This window comes from Oxyura jamaicensis, chromosome 3 (genome assembly GCF_011077185.1).
Source record: "Oxyura jamaicensis isolate SHBP4307 breed ruddy duck chromosome 3, BPBGC_Ojam_1.0, whole genome shotgun sequence".
Lineage (NCBI taxonomy): Eukaryota > Metazoa > Chordata > Aves > Anseriformes > Anatidae > Oxyura > Oxyura jamaicensis.
Genome location: NC_048895.1, coordinates 110,989,222 through 111,003,816, shown reverse-complemented (window position 1 = coordinate 111,003,816; position 14,595 = coordinate 110,989,222). Strand labels below are relative to the sequence as shown.

General features: G+C 42.4%; 1 protein-coding gene across 13 annotated transcripts in view; it reads right to left on the bottom strand.

The window, feature by feature from the left end:
• The window catches only part of KLHL29 (kelch like family member 29), a 390,896-nt gene that overhangs the window by 42,642 nt on the left and 333,659 nt on the right, over positions 1 to 14,595 (bottom strand). For all 13 annotated transcript variants that reach the window (XM_035321012.1, XM_035321021.1, XM_035321009.1 and 10 more), the window contains 2 exons: positions 10,703 to 10,902; positions 4,843 to 5,102 (listed from right to left, as the gene is read on the bottom strand). In XM_035321012.1, coding sequence (XP_035176903.1) covers positions 4,843 to 5,102; positions 10,703 to 10,902 — 460 coding nt within the window. The remainder of the gene's footprint in view (positions 1 to 4,842; positions 5,103 to 10,702; positions 10,903 to 14,595) is intronic.

The following is a 14,595-nucleotide window of genomic DNA, read 5'->3' as shown; positions in this document are numbered from 1 at the left end:
TGCTCCCTTTTCTTCTCCCTCTCTAAGCCTGTACGGGCTCTGAGTGTGTCTGACTGCCACTAGGAAAAGCTTCATTTAAATCTGAGCTCTTTGAGCAGCCTGTCCCTGTGAAATCACAGTGGTTACCGCTCATCCCTTGCATTTTTCACTTTCAGAGAAATTGGAGCTTCTTGCACTTTCATTATGGCATCTTTTTGAATTTGTCTGCTCTTCCCACAAATGGATTTCAAAGCATTAGGGTAGTCTGGGCTTTTCAAAGGAGCCTAATTGAACCATAATAGAGTGTTAGTGCCTAATTCACTTAGGCTCCCTTGGAAGCCATGCCATTCATACTTATTCCAGCACTGCTTTCCTGAAGCTTAATGCCCTTAAGTATATTGATTGATCAATTAATTTCCTATTATGATGAATTTCAGTGATTTGTACTTGCTGGCATCAGGTATCAGCATTTGAACAGATCATTACCTCCCTTTCGCCATAAAGCAGAATCAGGATTGTCCTTTTTCCGTCTGATTCTTCATAGTCTGGGACCGTGTTGGAATAACTTTGGACACTCTTTCAAATTTGCATGGTAAATTATGCCACCATCTTAACACCTTAACTGCAGACCAGGGATCTTCCATTCACTCTCTCTGTTACCCACCTGCTTCTCCTCTGCAGTTTCTTGCCTCCTATCTGTCATTCTTTTTAACTGTCAAAATAGAGCTCATTGGCATTTTTAACATTTTTGACATAAATCCTCTTCTCCTTCTCTCCATTGACTTTCTTTACACTTGCTGCCACACTGAGTGCTTTCAGGTGGGCTTTGTGTTTGCTCAGACTGATTTGACTCGTCTCACATTCATCCCAGTGGTCCTACTGTTGTCACACCCGCCTTGTACCCCTTCCAGGCAACTCCTCTCCTTTGGGCTTCAAACACTTGCAGACGTTTATCCCTCTTTAGCTGTCATTAGGCCAAGTCATGCATATTCACATCTTTTAATCTTTTTTTCTCACATCAGTTCATTCAGTCATTTAATCATTTGTGTTGCTCTTCTCTAAATTACCTCCAATTTGTCTACGCATCTCTGGTTCTCAGGCACCATGAAGATGCTGTTTAGACAAATCTGCCTCAAAGGACACAAGTTCATAGAGAGCTTTTTCATGCTTTTATGGTGGAGACATTTCATTTTACTGCTGGACACTGCACTGCGATTTCAAGAGGGTTTGCAAGCGGGCACGCGATTATATCCATGCAGAGAGCAACAAAAGATGACCGCCACTCAGCCAACCCTCTGCTTTGTCACTCATGGCTGCAGCACCTGCCTCTCAGCTTTTTGAGATGTTTGTCCTCTCCTCACATCTTGTCCTTCCTCGGGGGGTGAGGGAAGCTTCGTGCAAGTGGGCACCTTGTTTTGCCAGGCTTTCTGTTATTAATTAGCATGTTTTTTACGTTGGAGATAAGAGATTTAATTTTGGACTTGGAGCAGGAGGTAGGAAAGTTTCCAGTGAGCTTTGCTCTTTCAGTGCTGCGGGCAGGCTGCAAATTGCTGCGCATCCAGCACCTTCACATCTTCCCCATCCCATGCTGACGCTGGGCACAGCAGCAGCTCTGTGCACCTCCAGGGGTCATTAGTGGTGGTGGAAATACATCTCGTTACCTTCTGGATCCTCCCAGCATCCCGTGCAGGAAGGCATAGCTTCCCTCCATCTTACAGCATGAGCAAGGGGGAGGCAGAAAGGTAAACCATGCCTGAAGCCACACAGAGAGCAGGGGGATGTATTTGGGTTCACACTGCTTGGTGCCTGGCAGGAGCCTTTGGTGGTGCTGGGATGGCTCAGACCGTGCTGGTTTTTGGACAGCAAAGCCTTCATTACACAACACATTTTTTTTGCATGAGTTTGCTGGAGTTGCAATAAGCTTATCAAGGGGATAGCTGGTAAGATAAACCCCACAATCTTGTCCATCAGTCAGGAAGGGGAGTAAATAGAAGAACTGTAAATTCAGCTCTCCCTGACGTGTCAGCCGGCTGCAGGCTTTCCACTCGGTGACAAGCAATCAGGAGGAATTCCTGCAGCAGCACTCTGCGTCTGCCAGTACAGGAAATTACCCAAGTATTCAAGACCTCACATCACAGGCTGCTTCTTTTGGTGAGACTGATCTGACATGGCTGCGCTACCAGCAGCACAGAAGGAGCTCCATAAACATTACCGAATGGACTGGCTGTGCTGCTCTGACATGCCGGGTACAGCTATTTACCAAACCTTAGCCTAACACGTACATCATTACCTGAACTGCCTCTCTGTCTTACGTAGATGGATCAGGTACCTTTGAAGCGCTGTTAACACTCTTTGTACCCAGTCCTGGGTGCTGTCATTTGTAATGCCACAGAGCACTTTTACAAGCACCATGAGACTTCATATGAGCACAATTTGCAGCATTAGAAGTCATCCAGAGTGTAGTTTTTCAACTCGCCTTGCAAAACAAACCCCGATTCCTTCCCTGCCACTGCACTCCAGCCTGATGGTGAAGGATTAACAAAAACAAAAAGAATTTGATACCTGAAGAAGAGCTTTTAGAAAGGCACAGAAGCAGGAGGAGATCTCAGTGCACCTCCACAAGACCTTTCACTGCCTGTACCAGAAACCTGCCTTTGGGAGACTCGCTGAGCTTGGGAAAAGCTGTGAAAGAGGCACTTAAATCACCTACATCAGAGCTATCAGGAAGAAAAACCCCATAATGCAAGGACAGAACTTGGCCTGTCTGCTAAAGGCAGACAGGGAGATAGGAAGAAGGCATGGGCCCTGGAAATCCAGGCCCTGAGAGGCTTAACAGCCAGCACGGCCCATGGGAGAGAGAAATAAAACCAGAACAGGCAGCTGAGGAGTGCAGCAGTGCAGGACCAATGTCTTACCCAGGTGTGCTTGGGGCGGTTGCAAGTCATGGCTATAAGTCAAAATATAGAATCACAGCATGGTTTGGGTTGTAAGGGACCTTAAAGCCCATCCATTTCCACCCCCCCTGCCCTGGGCTGGGACACCTCCCACCAGCCCAGTTTGCCCAAAGCCCCATCCAACCTGGTGGTCCTTGCTGCACACCAACAACAAATTTCCACTCATCATCTTTGTCAGAAATAAGACTATTTAGATTTGTCTTTCTTCCTATCCGCCCTCAGAGCTATTTGTTTCTGGGTTCTGAAAATGCAGAAGTTGTTATTGTAAAGATGGTGTTTTTCACGGTAAGTACGAGTTCCTACTTTTAGAAAATAAGTACCTATTTAACTAAGAGCTTTATAATAGATCAAGCAGTGCACAGAGTTAAAAAAAACACAACAGTGAGAGCTACTGTCTGAAGAAACTAGTTTAGTGGTAGGACTGGACATGAAAATAGTTATCTGCTTGGTATCTTTAATATTAATTTATTCAAGACCCTCATCTCTGGATAAATACGAATTAAAAATTAAAAGCCCTTGTAAAGTAATGCATGAAAGCAAAGCACCACAGAGAAATTTGGAGAAGCAAATAAAACTGCTGTCATAAACTACAAAGGCGCTGCAGAAAAAGGAGAGAAGGGAAGGCAACTTGGAACTGAAACAAAAAAAAAAAGCCAAAAACCAACCCAACCACAAGGCAAGAGAGGAGGGAATGGCAGCAGTGGCAGCAGCAAGAGGCGGGAAAGAGAAACCACGACTTAAAAAATAAATTCATAACATCACCGCAGCAGGGCACAGAGGGAAATATTTAAACCATCAATTTTGAAAACACAACCCCAGACCGCCTGGTGAGTGACACCTTCTGTTTGCACCAGGCAAACAGACTCCTGCCGCAAGGATCTCGTGCTCCAGCCCCTGGGAATAATCCCCGAGTTTGCATTAGGTTCGGAGCTCAGAGCTGCTCGGAGCCGACTGCTGTCATCAAACTTTAAGCAATCTGGGAAATACTCTGTGTTTTTCAAGGCCAGTGAGAGCCAAAAAGTGGTCCATTTCAGTAAATCTACGATGTTGTGTAAATGTTTTAGGCAATAACAATGTTGGGTAATACTAAATGGCATCCATGGCATGTGCATGAGGTGGATGGAGACCAGCTGTCCCCCAGCACAGGATCACCTGCTACACAGGGCAGGATAGGTGTGGAGAAAACCCCTTGCCAGGACTGGCCAGCAGCTCTGGCCTCCAAAAAAAAAAAGAGATTTGGGGTTCAGGCCTCCACCCACACAGACCAACTTGCAAGAGCTTCAAGGAATCACCAGGGAAGTCCTCTGGTCCCCAGGACAATCGCCACCATCAAACAGTCCCTGCTTTTAGCACTCGTCTGGAGACAGTGCTGGGTAATGTACTACACTTAGTTTCTTGAGGCAAGGGCAGACTGCATAGCAGAGATGGTTGAAGAAACGCCAACTAATAAATATATAATACCCAAGGGTATCTAAGCAGCCAATAAAAATACAGAATCCTTTTTTATGTACTGAAGCTCCACTCATTCAGTGTCATCAAAAGAAATACTGATTTTCTGATAGATTTTTATTTCCCACTGTTACTAAAATGCAGCCTCTTCCTAAAGCAACATCTTACACAACTCTAATCCCTCCTGATTTATCTATGACCAAGCCTGCAGCCAACAACTTGAAGCCCTAACTTTGTACCATGCGTGTCACGAATGAGATTTTGACTCAAAATGATCAGATATGGGGATCAGATTGTGAAATTACATACATTTTCTGCATAGCCTGCGTTCCTTTTCTCTTTTGTTATCTGAATTGCCCATCATATCTCCCACTCATCCTCACATTCACGGAGATGGTTTCTATTTTAAAGGAGCATTTACGGGAATGGAGCAGAGTGAGGCTGCTGAGATTATTTTTACCTGAGCTCTGATTGCAGCGTCCTTCTTAATCCACTTTATCACTGTTTCATACACCAGCTCCTCTGCTTTGGTGTTCAAGCTGTCGTTGGACATGTAGGAAATGAAGTCGTCTTTTGAGATATTAAGGATCTCTTCTTGGTTTGCCACCTCTGGGAAAATCTGCAGGGCGTATGCTTTGGCCATGTTGTATAGTTCAGTGCACTGCATGGCTTCAGCCATGGCTAATATTCCTAAACAGTTGCTAGCAGTCAGCTGTTTCTCTAAAAGGAGCAAATAAAAGGCAAGTGAGAATTATTAAATGTAAGATTCACTTTTTTTACTGAGATCATGAAAAAAATAAATGCCATGGACAAACCTCCAAAACTAATTAATTTCAGGGACTTAATTAGAAGCAGCACCCTGGATACTTTAGGACTGGGGCTTAACATGCAAAATCAAAGTCTGTCTAACAACTGCGCTGGGGGTGGGGAGAGAAATATGCTTTCTGAGTTTGCTTTTCATGTAAACCTTTATAACACACAGGGAAAACCTACTGACATAATACTGTCTTGGGCTTCCCAAGGGACGGGAATCCAGCCAAGAGACTCCTGCTATTTCTACCGCCTACAAGGTTGCTTTAAGAAACAGCAAAGATGTAAAACGCCAGTGCAGACACTTAAGAATAAACGCAAACAACACTGAGGACATTTGCGAGGATGCTGCAGTCGCTTTATGATAATTTTTGCCCTGTTCAGCTACTAAGCTACTTCAAATAAAAAAATCCACCCCCTCCCTTTTTTTTTTTCAAAGGAACTTTGTTGCTGCTGAATGTGATGACATCCCTTATGCAAAACACAGATTATACTAACGCCTTCTGTTAAATGTTGTGTAGTGGGTTTCAAAGAAAATCAAGCACAGAGGAGACAGCATTATCTCCTACCCAGCAAACAGAAGTAACAGCACAGTGTGTAGCTTTGCGTTAAAGTGTGCTATACCATACGTTTGACTGTACTTTTTTTCCTTTTCAGCTTCTCTGAGGAAAAAAACCCACCAATTTCAGAAATTCGTAAGAGGAACTTAGGTTTTTCTCAGCTTTTGTTAACCAAGCCACTACCAATAGGCAGAATATATTCTTTAAGATGTAGGACCAAGAAAAAAAAAAAAAAAAAGAAGGGGAAACAGACTTCAATAGGTCACAAAAACATCAGTACCAGTGGCAGGCTTCTGTGCTGTCAGAAGAAAATTATATCACATTTGGGCCGTGTCACATCCTAGTGCGCTATTTTAGAGCACTGGACAGGAATGTTAGATAGCCCCAAACCTCTTCAAGCAAAACTCCTATCAGATTGACTCTGCTGAGAATGCTCAGTGATTTGTCCCTATACTCAGCTTCTGCCTTCATCAGATTTAAAACCTGAACATTCTCTATACATGGCTTTTATTAAAATGGGATTATGACCTCGTTTGTTGTTGTTGTTGTTTTTTTTCAACCTGGCATGACTTTAGGACATCCCTTTGTATGTGTGTATTTCTTCTTCTTCTTCTTCTTCTTCTTCTTCTTCTTCAAATCTAATTCTTTTTATTTTCTTCTACATATCCACCCATCTTGAAACTAGGCTATCTCACTTTGCATCAGTTGATTGTACTGACTCCAAGGAGCCCATTCCCTCAAGCAGACTGGAGCAGTGGCACTGTTTTCTGTCAGTAGATTTTGTCACTCAAAGGCTGCCCAGAGACAGGCTGCAAACTGATAGTTGAAGCACAAAGCTCCCAAAATTTCTGCTTTTCCAAAAAAGAAACAAAAAAATCTCTTCCAGGGTCTTTGGTTCTGTCTGTTGGCACGGTTTCATGTATACATATGGCCATGGGTAAAATAATCACCTAGCAGAGCTCAAAACCCCTGTCATTGCTTGGCAAACTCCCAAGTCAAAGACAAATCTGACACTGCCCCACCTTATACCCGTAAGGGTTATAATAAAGGAAATAATCAAGTTTGACTCATCATGCAGCCATTTGCTATGACACAATGGAAAATACCTACAAGTCTTTGATTTGAGGGACTGGCTCTGCCTCGAACGGGACAGATTTTCATACCTTCCCCAGCCGAGCCTGTGGCATAGGGCAGAAAAAGCACTGGTCATGGTTGATTTATTCTGGTTTTCTTCGGGGGTGGGCATGTTTTCCTAACTCTAACAGTGTCGTGTAACTGACATGACAGTTCTAGGCAGTGCCGTGTTGTTCGGGCAGTTCCACGGAGGGAACCACACCCTCCAGTTTCAATCCAGGGACAAGGTTGATCTCTCTTGACTCCAGCTGGTCCAACCAAGTAATCACAATGGTATCCTTTTAGACACAGAAATAAACAATTCCAAAAGGCAATTCATATGATAATATTTTGGATCTCCATTTCAGGATGAGCAGAATCATGCCCTACCAATGCCTGTTACTCTTCACTGACTATAAAGGGAGTCTAAATGACTTAGGTACAAACTTCCACTATATGATATAGCCCACCCCAAGCGACTGCTTGCAGTTTGGGGGCACATCCATCCAATGCAAACACCACAAAGAGCTAAGGACCAGTTCTGCTCCATCTGCCCCTGAGCCATTCTCCTTTGGCTCCTGATGTGGTTACAACAATCACGGTTTTTGGCACAGTGACAGCACACTTGGAACAATACATTTTTGTGGAGTTTCACCTTGAATTAATTCAGAACATGACTTCTGACTCAATGTCCAAGGACAGTTTGTAACAGACATGGCTTTATGGACTTGAAGGATATCAGATGTAATCTAGTAGGTTTTCACTGTTTGGAGATGGTGTTGGGTATCCTATTTGTTTCTATCTATGTTGCAGTATTGCAGATCAGCAGCCATTACTTTCCACTTGTGTTACATGTGCTTTTGGGATCCTGTACAGAGTCAGCATGAGAAAATCAGACAGGCAGACTGCTAAGGCTGCACTTCTTGGAGGGAGGTGAAGGGAAGAGCTGAGATAAAGTCAGAGGTAGATGGTATGTCAGACTGCAGTAACAATAGAAAGGAAGTGCAGTGGTTGACACAAGACCTCTCCGTGCTTAGAGATGGTTTCTAGATGATGACTTTGTTAACTTTAAAGTTAACATAAAACCTGTGCTTTCCCAATATACTCTCTCTACATTCTGTTGTGGATCTTATTCCTCAGTTATTCCTACTAGCGCCAAAAGCATGTGAACTCAAGTGATTGCTGGAAGGCTTCTGGGTGCATTCACTGTCCTAAAGATTTCAATTCCCCAGTGAGAATGTTCCTCATTTCTCCTATCTGATATCTCCAGAAATGGTTGAGGCTTCAGTTTCTCCAGCACTGGGCAATGTGGTTCTCCAGCTGGCTCAAAATTCCCTACCATGAATGAATGAAAATCACCTATAATACTTTCTTGAATTCATATGAGCCATAAAGATCTATTCTTCCATTGGGTGCTGATGCCCTTTCATGCAGGTCTCACCACTGGTCTTTTGTTAAGTTTTTCTCAAAGCCCCCATAGCCCTTCTCCCAGGAGACTACAAAGTCAGAGCTCCAGTTGTTTCCTGTTGAATCTACCAGGTTCCACCTATTTTTTTTAGGCTGAAGGAAGCATACTTTTAGATTTTCAGCAGCAGGCTGAAGTCCAAGCTCTCAGTGTATTCACTCCTGCGATGGGGGTCTCTGCATCCCAGATCCAAACTGTGGTACTGAGGATTCTCCTGAAATCTCATTTGAGCCATGACTATGATGGTAACATCATTTATTTGTAAAACAAATATGAAAACTTAAAAGAAAAAAAAAAAAAAGAAAAAGCCCTCAAGTCTTAAGCCATATGGCTGGAGGAAATACCTATGATGTCCTGACCGGTTTGCAAACATTTGCCCAGCTATCATATGGCGCCTGCATGAACTTGTCATCATAAGCTAACACAAAACTGCTGTCATTTCTTATGGTCTAGACAAAAGCAGAGGAGACAGCATGTGAGGGAGAGAGAGAGAACGTGGCTATAATTAGCCCAGTGAAGTTGGTTGAGAGATCTCCCGTTGAAATGGAACAATTTTTTTGACACGTTTGCAGCAGGTTTCCACCAGAAAGTGCAAAGAGATGCTGTGTGCCTCTGGCCAGGGCAATACTGCTGGAGGGGCCCAGGACTGAGGTGCCTGAGCATCACCCAGCTATAGGACCCTGATGAAGCTTTGCAGCTTAAATAGGATGACCTGAATTTCACCTGAGATGGTACTATGCTGTGCACAACAGATCTATTAATTCATTTTTTTTTTCACCTTTTTGGGCTTCTTTGGACTTCTTTCCATTACTCTCACAATGTATACATGGCCATACATAGGAGAGGATCACTGATTATAATGGTGAATCCTCCATGAGCCCTGGAAAAAAAGCTATTTTTACCACACTTTTGCTTTGTTGGGAGCAGAAGTGGCTGGGATGAAAAGAAAAAACAGCCACAGTGGAAAAAAAAAAATGCCTTTCCCTAATTTTTTTACATGGCAAGTGCTCTACTATCTCTGCAGAGCAATTCAGTCTCAGCTATAAATAAAAATAAGCAATTACACTCCATGAATTTTCGAAATGAGAAAATTCCAGTGACTCCCCATATATCACTGAACTTATAACGAACTCTACTATTTCACACCGTAACATGGTTCACTGAATTCAAATATTAAATATCGGAAAAGAGAAATCGTGCATTGATTTAGTGAAATAAATGTATTTTGTTTCTGTGGCTGAAGCTTTAGAGATAGTGCAACTTAAACACATCTCCTCTTCCCAGGAAGGCCACGAGATCTAATCACTTATAAAAGGTGGCAAAGAGAAGCTGGGGGAAAGCAATGTTGTAGCCAGAGCCCTTACTCAAGCTGCACAACCAACACAGTGGGACTGGAAAGTTGGTTTTCATTTCGCAATTACCCACGCATTTGAGAACACTTTTAAATGTGACATAAAAAAACTGGGAAGAAGAAGGCAATAGAATGGCACAGATTCTTTACTGAATGCCTGCAGTTGTACCAGCCTAGTCACACCACTAATCTTGCCAGCAGGCCAGCTTAGGAGTGAGAATTAACACAGCAGTCAGCTGGACTCATTTGAGGATTTTTATTTATTTATTTATTTAGTGCCACATTTTCTAAACTCTCATCTTCCACACTCTGCAATCCTAGATGTTCATTTAAAACGAAAACAGCCCAAGAAGAAAGTATAGTTCATGTGGGTTGAAGATATATTTGTGGTCCAGAGATAATTACATCTCCTGTATCAAGCTAGGAATTACGGGATGCTCAGTAGAAATCAGATGCCAAAAAGAAAAAAATTTGGACTTGGAACTTGGACATGGGTAGTAAGGCAGAGAAAATCAAGCTCATGCTTTTTGTATTAATAAGTCTATATTAATTTAGAAATTATTACTGTCTCGTTAACCAAAATTATAGCCATGTTAGTAAAGGAGTGGCATGTGATACGGGCAGGAATTTGAACCAACATGTTTGAGCTGAGCTCCAGCTGGGGCTGGTGGGTTCCAGTACAGACCAGCAAAGCTCAGTTAACTCATCTGGTAACCCTGGATGGTTTTGAAATGGTCTGTGCTGGAAGATACAAGGAAATGCAAGGAGCAGGATGACTTGGTGCTCTGGACTAGAAGAACAGGCTCTCATGTGGCCATGGGAGGATGGGCAGAGGGACTGTTGTGAAGTTGCTCTGTACACCTTCACTGGGGCAAATGCTACCCATGCAACCCAAATAAATACATATATATTTAAATTACATTTAAACTTGAGTTTCCCAATTATCTTTTAAGAGTTAAAAGAAAGCCTTACAAACCTTAAAGCAAGATCTTAAAACCTCACTACATGGAATGATTCTTACCTAGAAATGAAACGCAGACTTTACAGAAAGTATGAAACTGGAACTTGCTGGCAGCTTCCAGAAGGGTTTTTGCATTGGCTGAATCTATGATCAAAGAACCTGTGTAAACAAACTCCAGGAGTAATTCCAGGACATCCGCAGTGAGGTTGGACATGGCCAATTCCAGCTTCTCCCCACTTCTGCTACTGTCTCGTGGTGACCTGGTAACAGCAGACAATGAAATTACGGACATTACGCCATCCCCATTTTGTTGGCATTTAGATTAGCGAGGGCTAGAAAATTGCTTTGCACCTCATTATATTTCTCCTTTTTTTTTTTTTTTTTTTTTTTTTGTTTATGGAACTGAAGAATATGAATTTTAAAATAACTGAACTTAAAAACTTTAACTGGATCTGAAAGAGAAGAGTCTTAAAGCAAGTCTTACAAAAAATCTGTTTATTGCTACTCTGCATTTTCATGCAAAAACAGTTGCAAAAGAAAAGGAAAGGAAAGAAAGAAAAAGAAAAATGAATGAGCCAACATTAATGAAAATGTGGAACAGGATTAGCTTTCAAAGGGAAACAATACATTTTAACATCTCGGTTACCATCTCATCTTCTGTGCATAATGTAAGTGTTAAGGAAAAAACCCTGTCCAATTTCAAGAGAAAAGGTCATCCAGTTTTTCAGGAATCTAGTACTCAAATAATTTTAAATGTCATGTGCATTTAAGGGTACATTTAAAGACCTTTTCATCAAAAATAACAATAATTAATATTAATTTCTACTTAGCTTGAACTTCTCAATATGTTATATTGAAATATATGTATGATAGATATGATATGCATTAACAGACGGTCATATAAATATATATATATACACATATGATTATTCTAAAAATCTATTGTTCCCTTTAGGCACTAAAAAAAGGAAGCCCTTCATGGCAATTGCTTTGAAAACTGAATACAAGACAAGATAGACAGACAAAATGGTTAGAGCAAAATAGGGAGAGGGGGGAAAACAACAACCAGCTCTGCCACAGGAAGCCAGCAGCCATCCTCTAGGAGTTTCATGACTGTGGCCTACGGTTTTTCCTGCATGAAGTGCTGAACAATTTGGGGAATCAAAGTATCTCCTGCATTTGAAGTGTGGATTAGTGCTTGTGAAATTATTGGACAAAAAGAAAATTATACTGAATTAAAGTAAGGGCCCAGTTCTTAATGCATGGTTGGCTGATGTGTCTGCAACACTAAAGACAGGTTACACCTGAAAGACAAAAGTGATAATAAATTTTGTAACATCAAGGAGGGGAGGGGAAATCTGTTGGAGTAAGAAAATAAATTCTTTTAATGGTTAGGACCATCTCAAAGGTTAGCACCTTCTCAAAGAAGCATGAACTTCTCCTAGTCACTGGACAGTCAACGTCTGCTCGCTCCAATTCTGCTAGAGTACTTGCAAAAGCCATTGCACGATTGACACAAAACCAGCACATGATTCTGCATGACTTACATGGACTGGCCAAAGCATCACTACTCACAAGCAATGCCAGCTTTAAGCACGAGCAAGAGCACTACCAACCTCTTGGATTCACAAAGCTGCCTAGAAAGGTGATGGTCAGACCTCTACTACCACAATGGAGCAAAAGTAAACAACGTACTAGCTTCAATTTTATTCCCTCATAATAAAACGATGAACTGGCCACCCCACTTCCCCCCACTCCATCCTATAACCCATAAAATTGTTTTGGGAAATGCTTAAAACTTCTGGTGGATGCTTTGTCTCTGGTCTGCCATTGACTAGTGCTGTTCAAGTCAAGCATACTACTTTGGTTAATATGAATCTTTTCAGGATCAAAGCTTTAAAAAGGTTTCATTTTTCTTTTGAAAGGATGTATATGATGTCCACTGATCACAATGGGGGAGCAGCTAGCAGTCCTTCATTTCGTGTGATTCTCTAAGGTAGTGAACAATGGTTACTCCCATTCACAAAAGAAAACTGAGTCAAAGGAAAGAAAATCACTTGCCTATGATCACAGACAAAGTCAGGGGCAAAGCTAGGAACCCAAACTTTTAATACTTAAGATTGGACTGTCTCTCTGCATGGGAATACAGGTGGGTTAGGTCCTATTCCACAACCAGATGGATAAGGGTATGTATGGACTATGGTACTTATGGCATCCCTACAGGAACAGATGTGTGTACCTTGAGTCCTTATGCTTTATCGCAGCACAATATTTGATCTGAATTCTTGCATATGGATTCAGTTTTGCACTCGGGTGCGAAAACAGAAGAGTCACCATTTCCTGGATCCTCAAGAGGATGTCACAAGATATTATTTTTTCTTTCACCTGCTCACATACCAATAACATTCCCTGTATCTGATTTATCTCCAGTTTGCACACATCCGCTGCTGCACCTTGGGCTATCAAAATGCCTCCTGGTACCAATGTAATTCTTGCTGAACTGTTTCCAGAAGTGCTTAGTACCTGACAGCAAATTCACATTCAGGTGGGCTCGTTAATAAGCATGTTGCTTAGAATTTAAGTGAGATTTGGAGGTATCCAGCAAGCAACAGAATCAGGCTCTTTGCACTGCAGGGAGCCCCACTGTAAGCAATTATTTATTTAGTACCACTAATTGCACTATGCTGGTGATGGCTGTGGGAACGACTGCATGTGACCCGGTGACAGCTGCCTTGGGAACCACATGCTCTCTCCCAGAGCAGAGATGAGGGGGCACAAAGGAAGAGATGACGTGACACCCATGCCAGTGTAGACATGTACGGATGTTAGCAACAACTGCAAGCTGCTATTTTTCAGAATAATTAAGTAATAATCTCTTTTACTTTATAATGCACCAAGCAATAAACTGCTGCTGCGATTGATTAAATGCCAAAGAAAAGCTAAGGTGTTTAATCAATCACTAAAGCCACTTACAGCAAGTATAATACAAAGCTACAGAGATTATTGATATTACACAATGAGCCAGAAATGGGAAAGAAAACTATCCCTATTCCTTCCTCTGTGATGGCTCGCATGTGCTGTGCTGTTTTGTTCATGCTGCCTGAGCAGTGAGCACTTCAGCAGCATGGCCCCGCAGTCAGCACAACCAAATGCCCAGCACAGCTGAGACCCCCTGAAAGGCAGCTGAGAGCCCCTTGGAGGAGGCTGAGACCCCCCTGGAGGTGGCTGAGGCCCTCTAAGAGGTGGCTGAGACCCCCGGTCTGCCTGAGGGGCTCCGGCTCCTGTGGAGCAGCACAAGATGGAGAATGGGTGGGGAGCTGTTGAACTGGGCCCTGATGGATTGAAAATGAGTTTTTGAAGGAACGGAAGAAAATTGTGTCTGGAAACAGGCTAATGTGACTGAATTGGGAAATAGAGATTCCAGAAATTGATCTTCTTAATTGATTTCAGTGAATCAGGTTGTGGAATCCCCTTCCAAGCCTCACTAGAACTCAGGCAGCTTTCTCCATTCCTAGTTTTCATACGTATTAGAATATCAATATGCTCTGTGCAGTGTTGTACTTTATAGATTTGGGACACAGCCTTCTGTCAGTTACTGTGGAGGAACTGCAATGAACGAGTAAAGCTGCATTACAAGATCAGAATTTAGCCTTGTAACTGCAAATGCATTTGGCTGGGGAAAATAGGTAGGAAAGCATACAGCTGTGCCCCAGACATCTGATCCTGTCTTGCATCAGGAGGAGTTTTGTCGGTGGCATTAGTAGATAAAAAAGTCCCTCTGAAAAACACTAACCCTGAAAACCTCATTGACTTTTTAAGAACTGTGAAAAACTGTAGCTCAACCTGGCAGAGCTTAATTCCTGCTCCTGTACCCCTGAACAAACATGGAGTGTTCTCAGGGTGGAAAACCTCTCTGCTTAGTGCTTCCACCTCCCTTGAAGCCAGGCAATGTA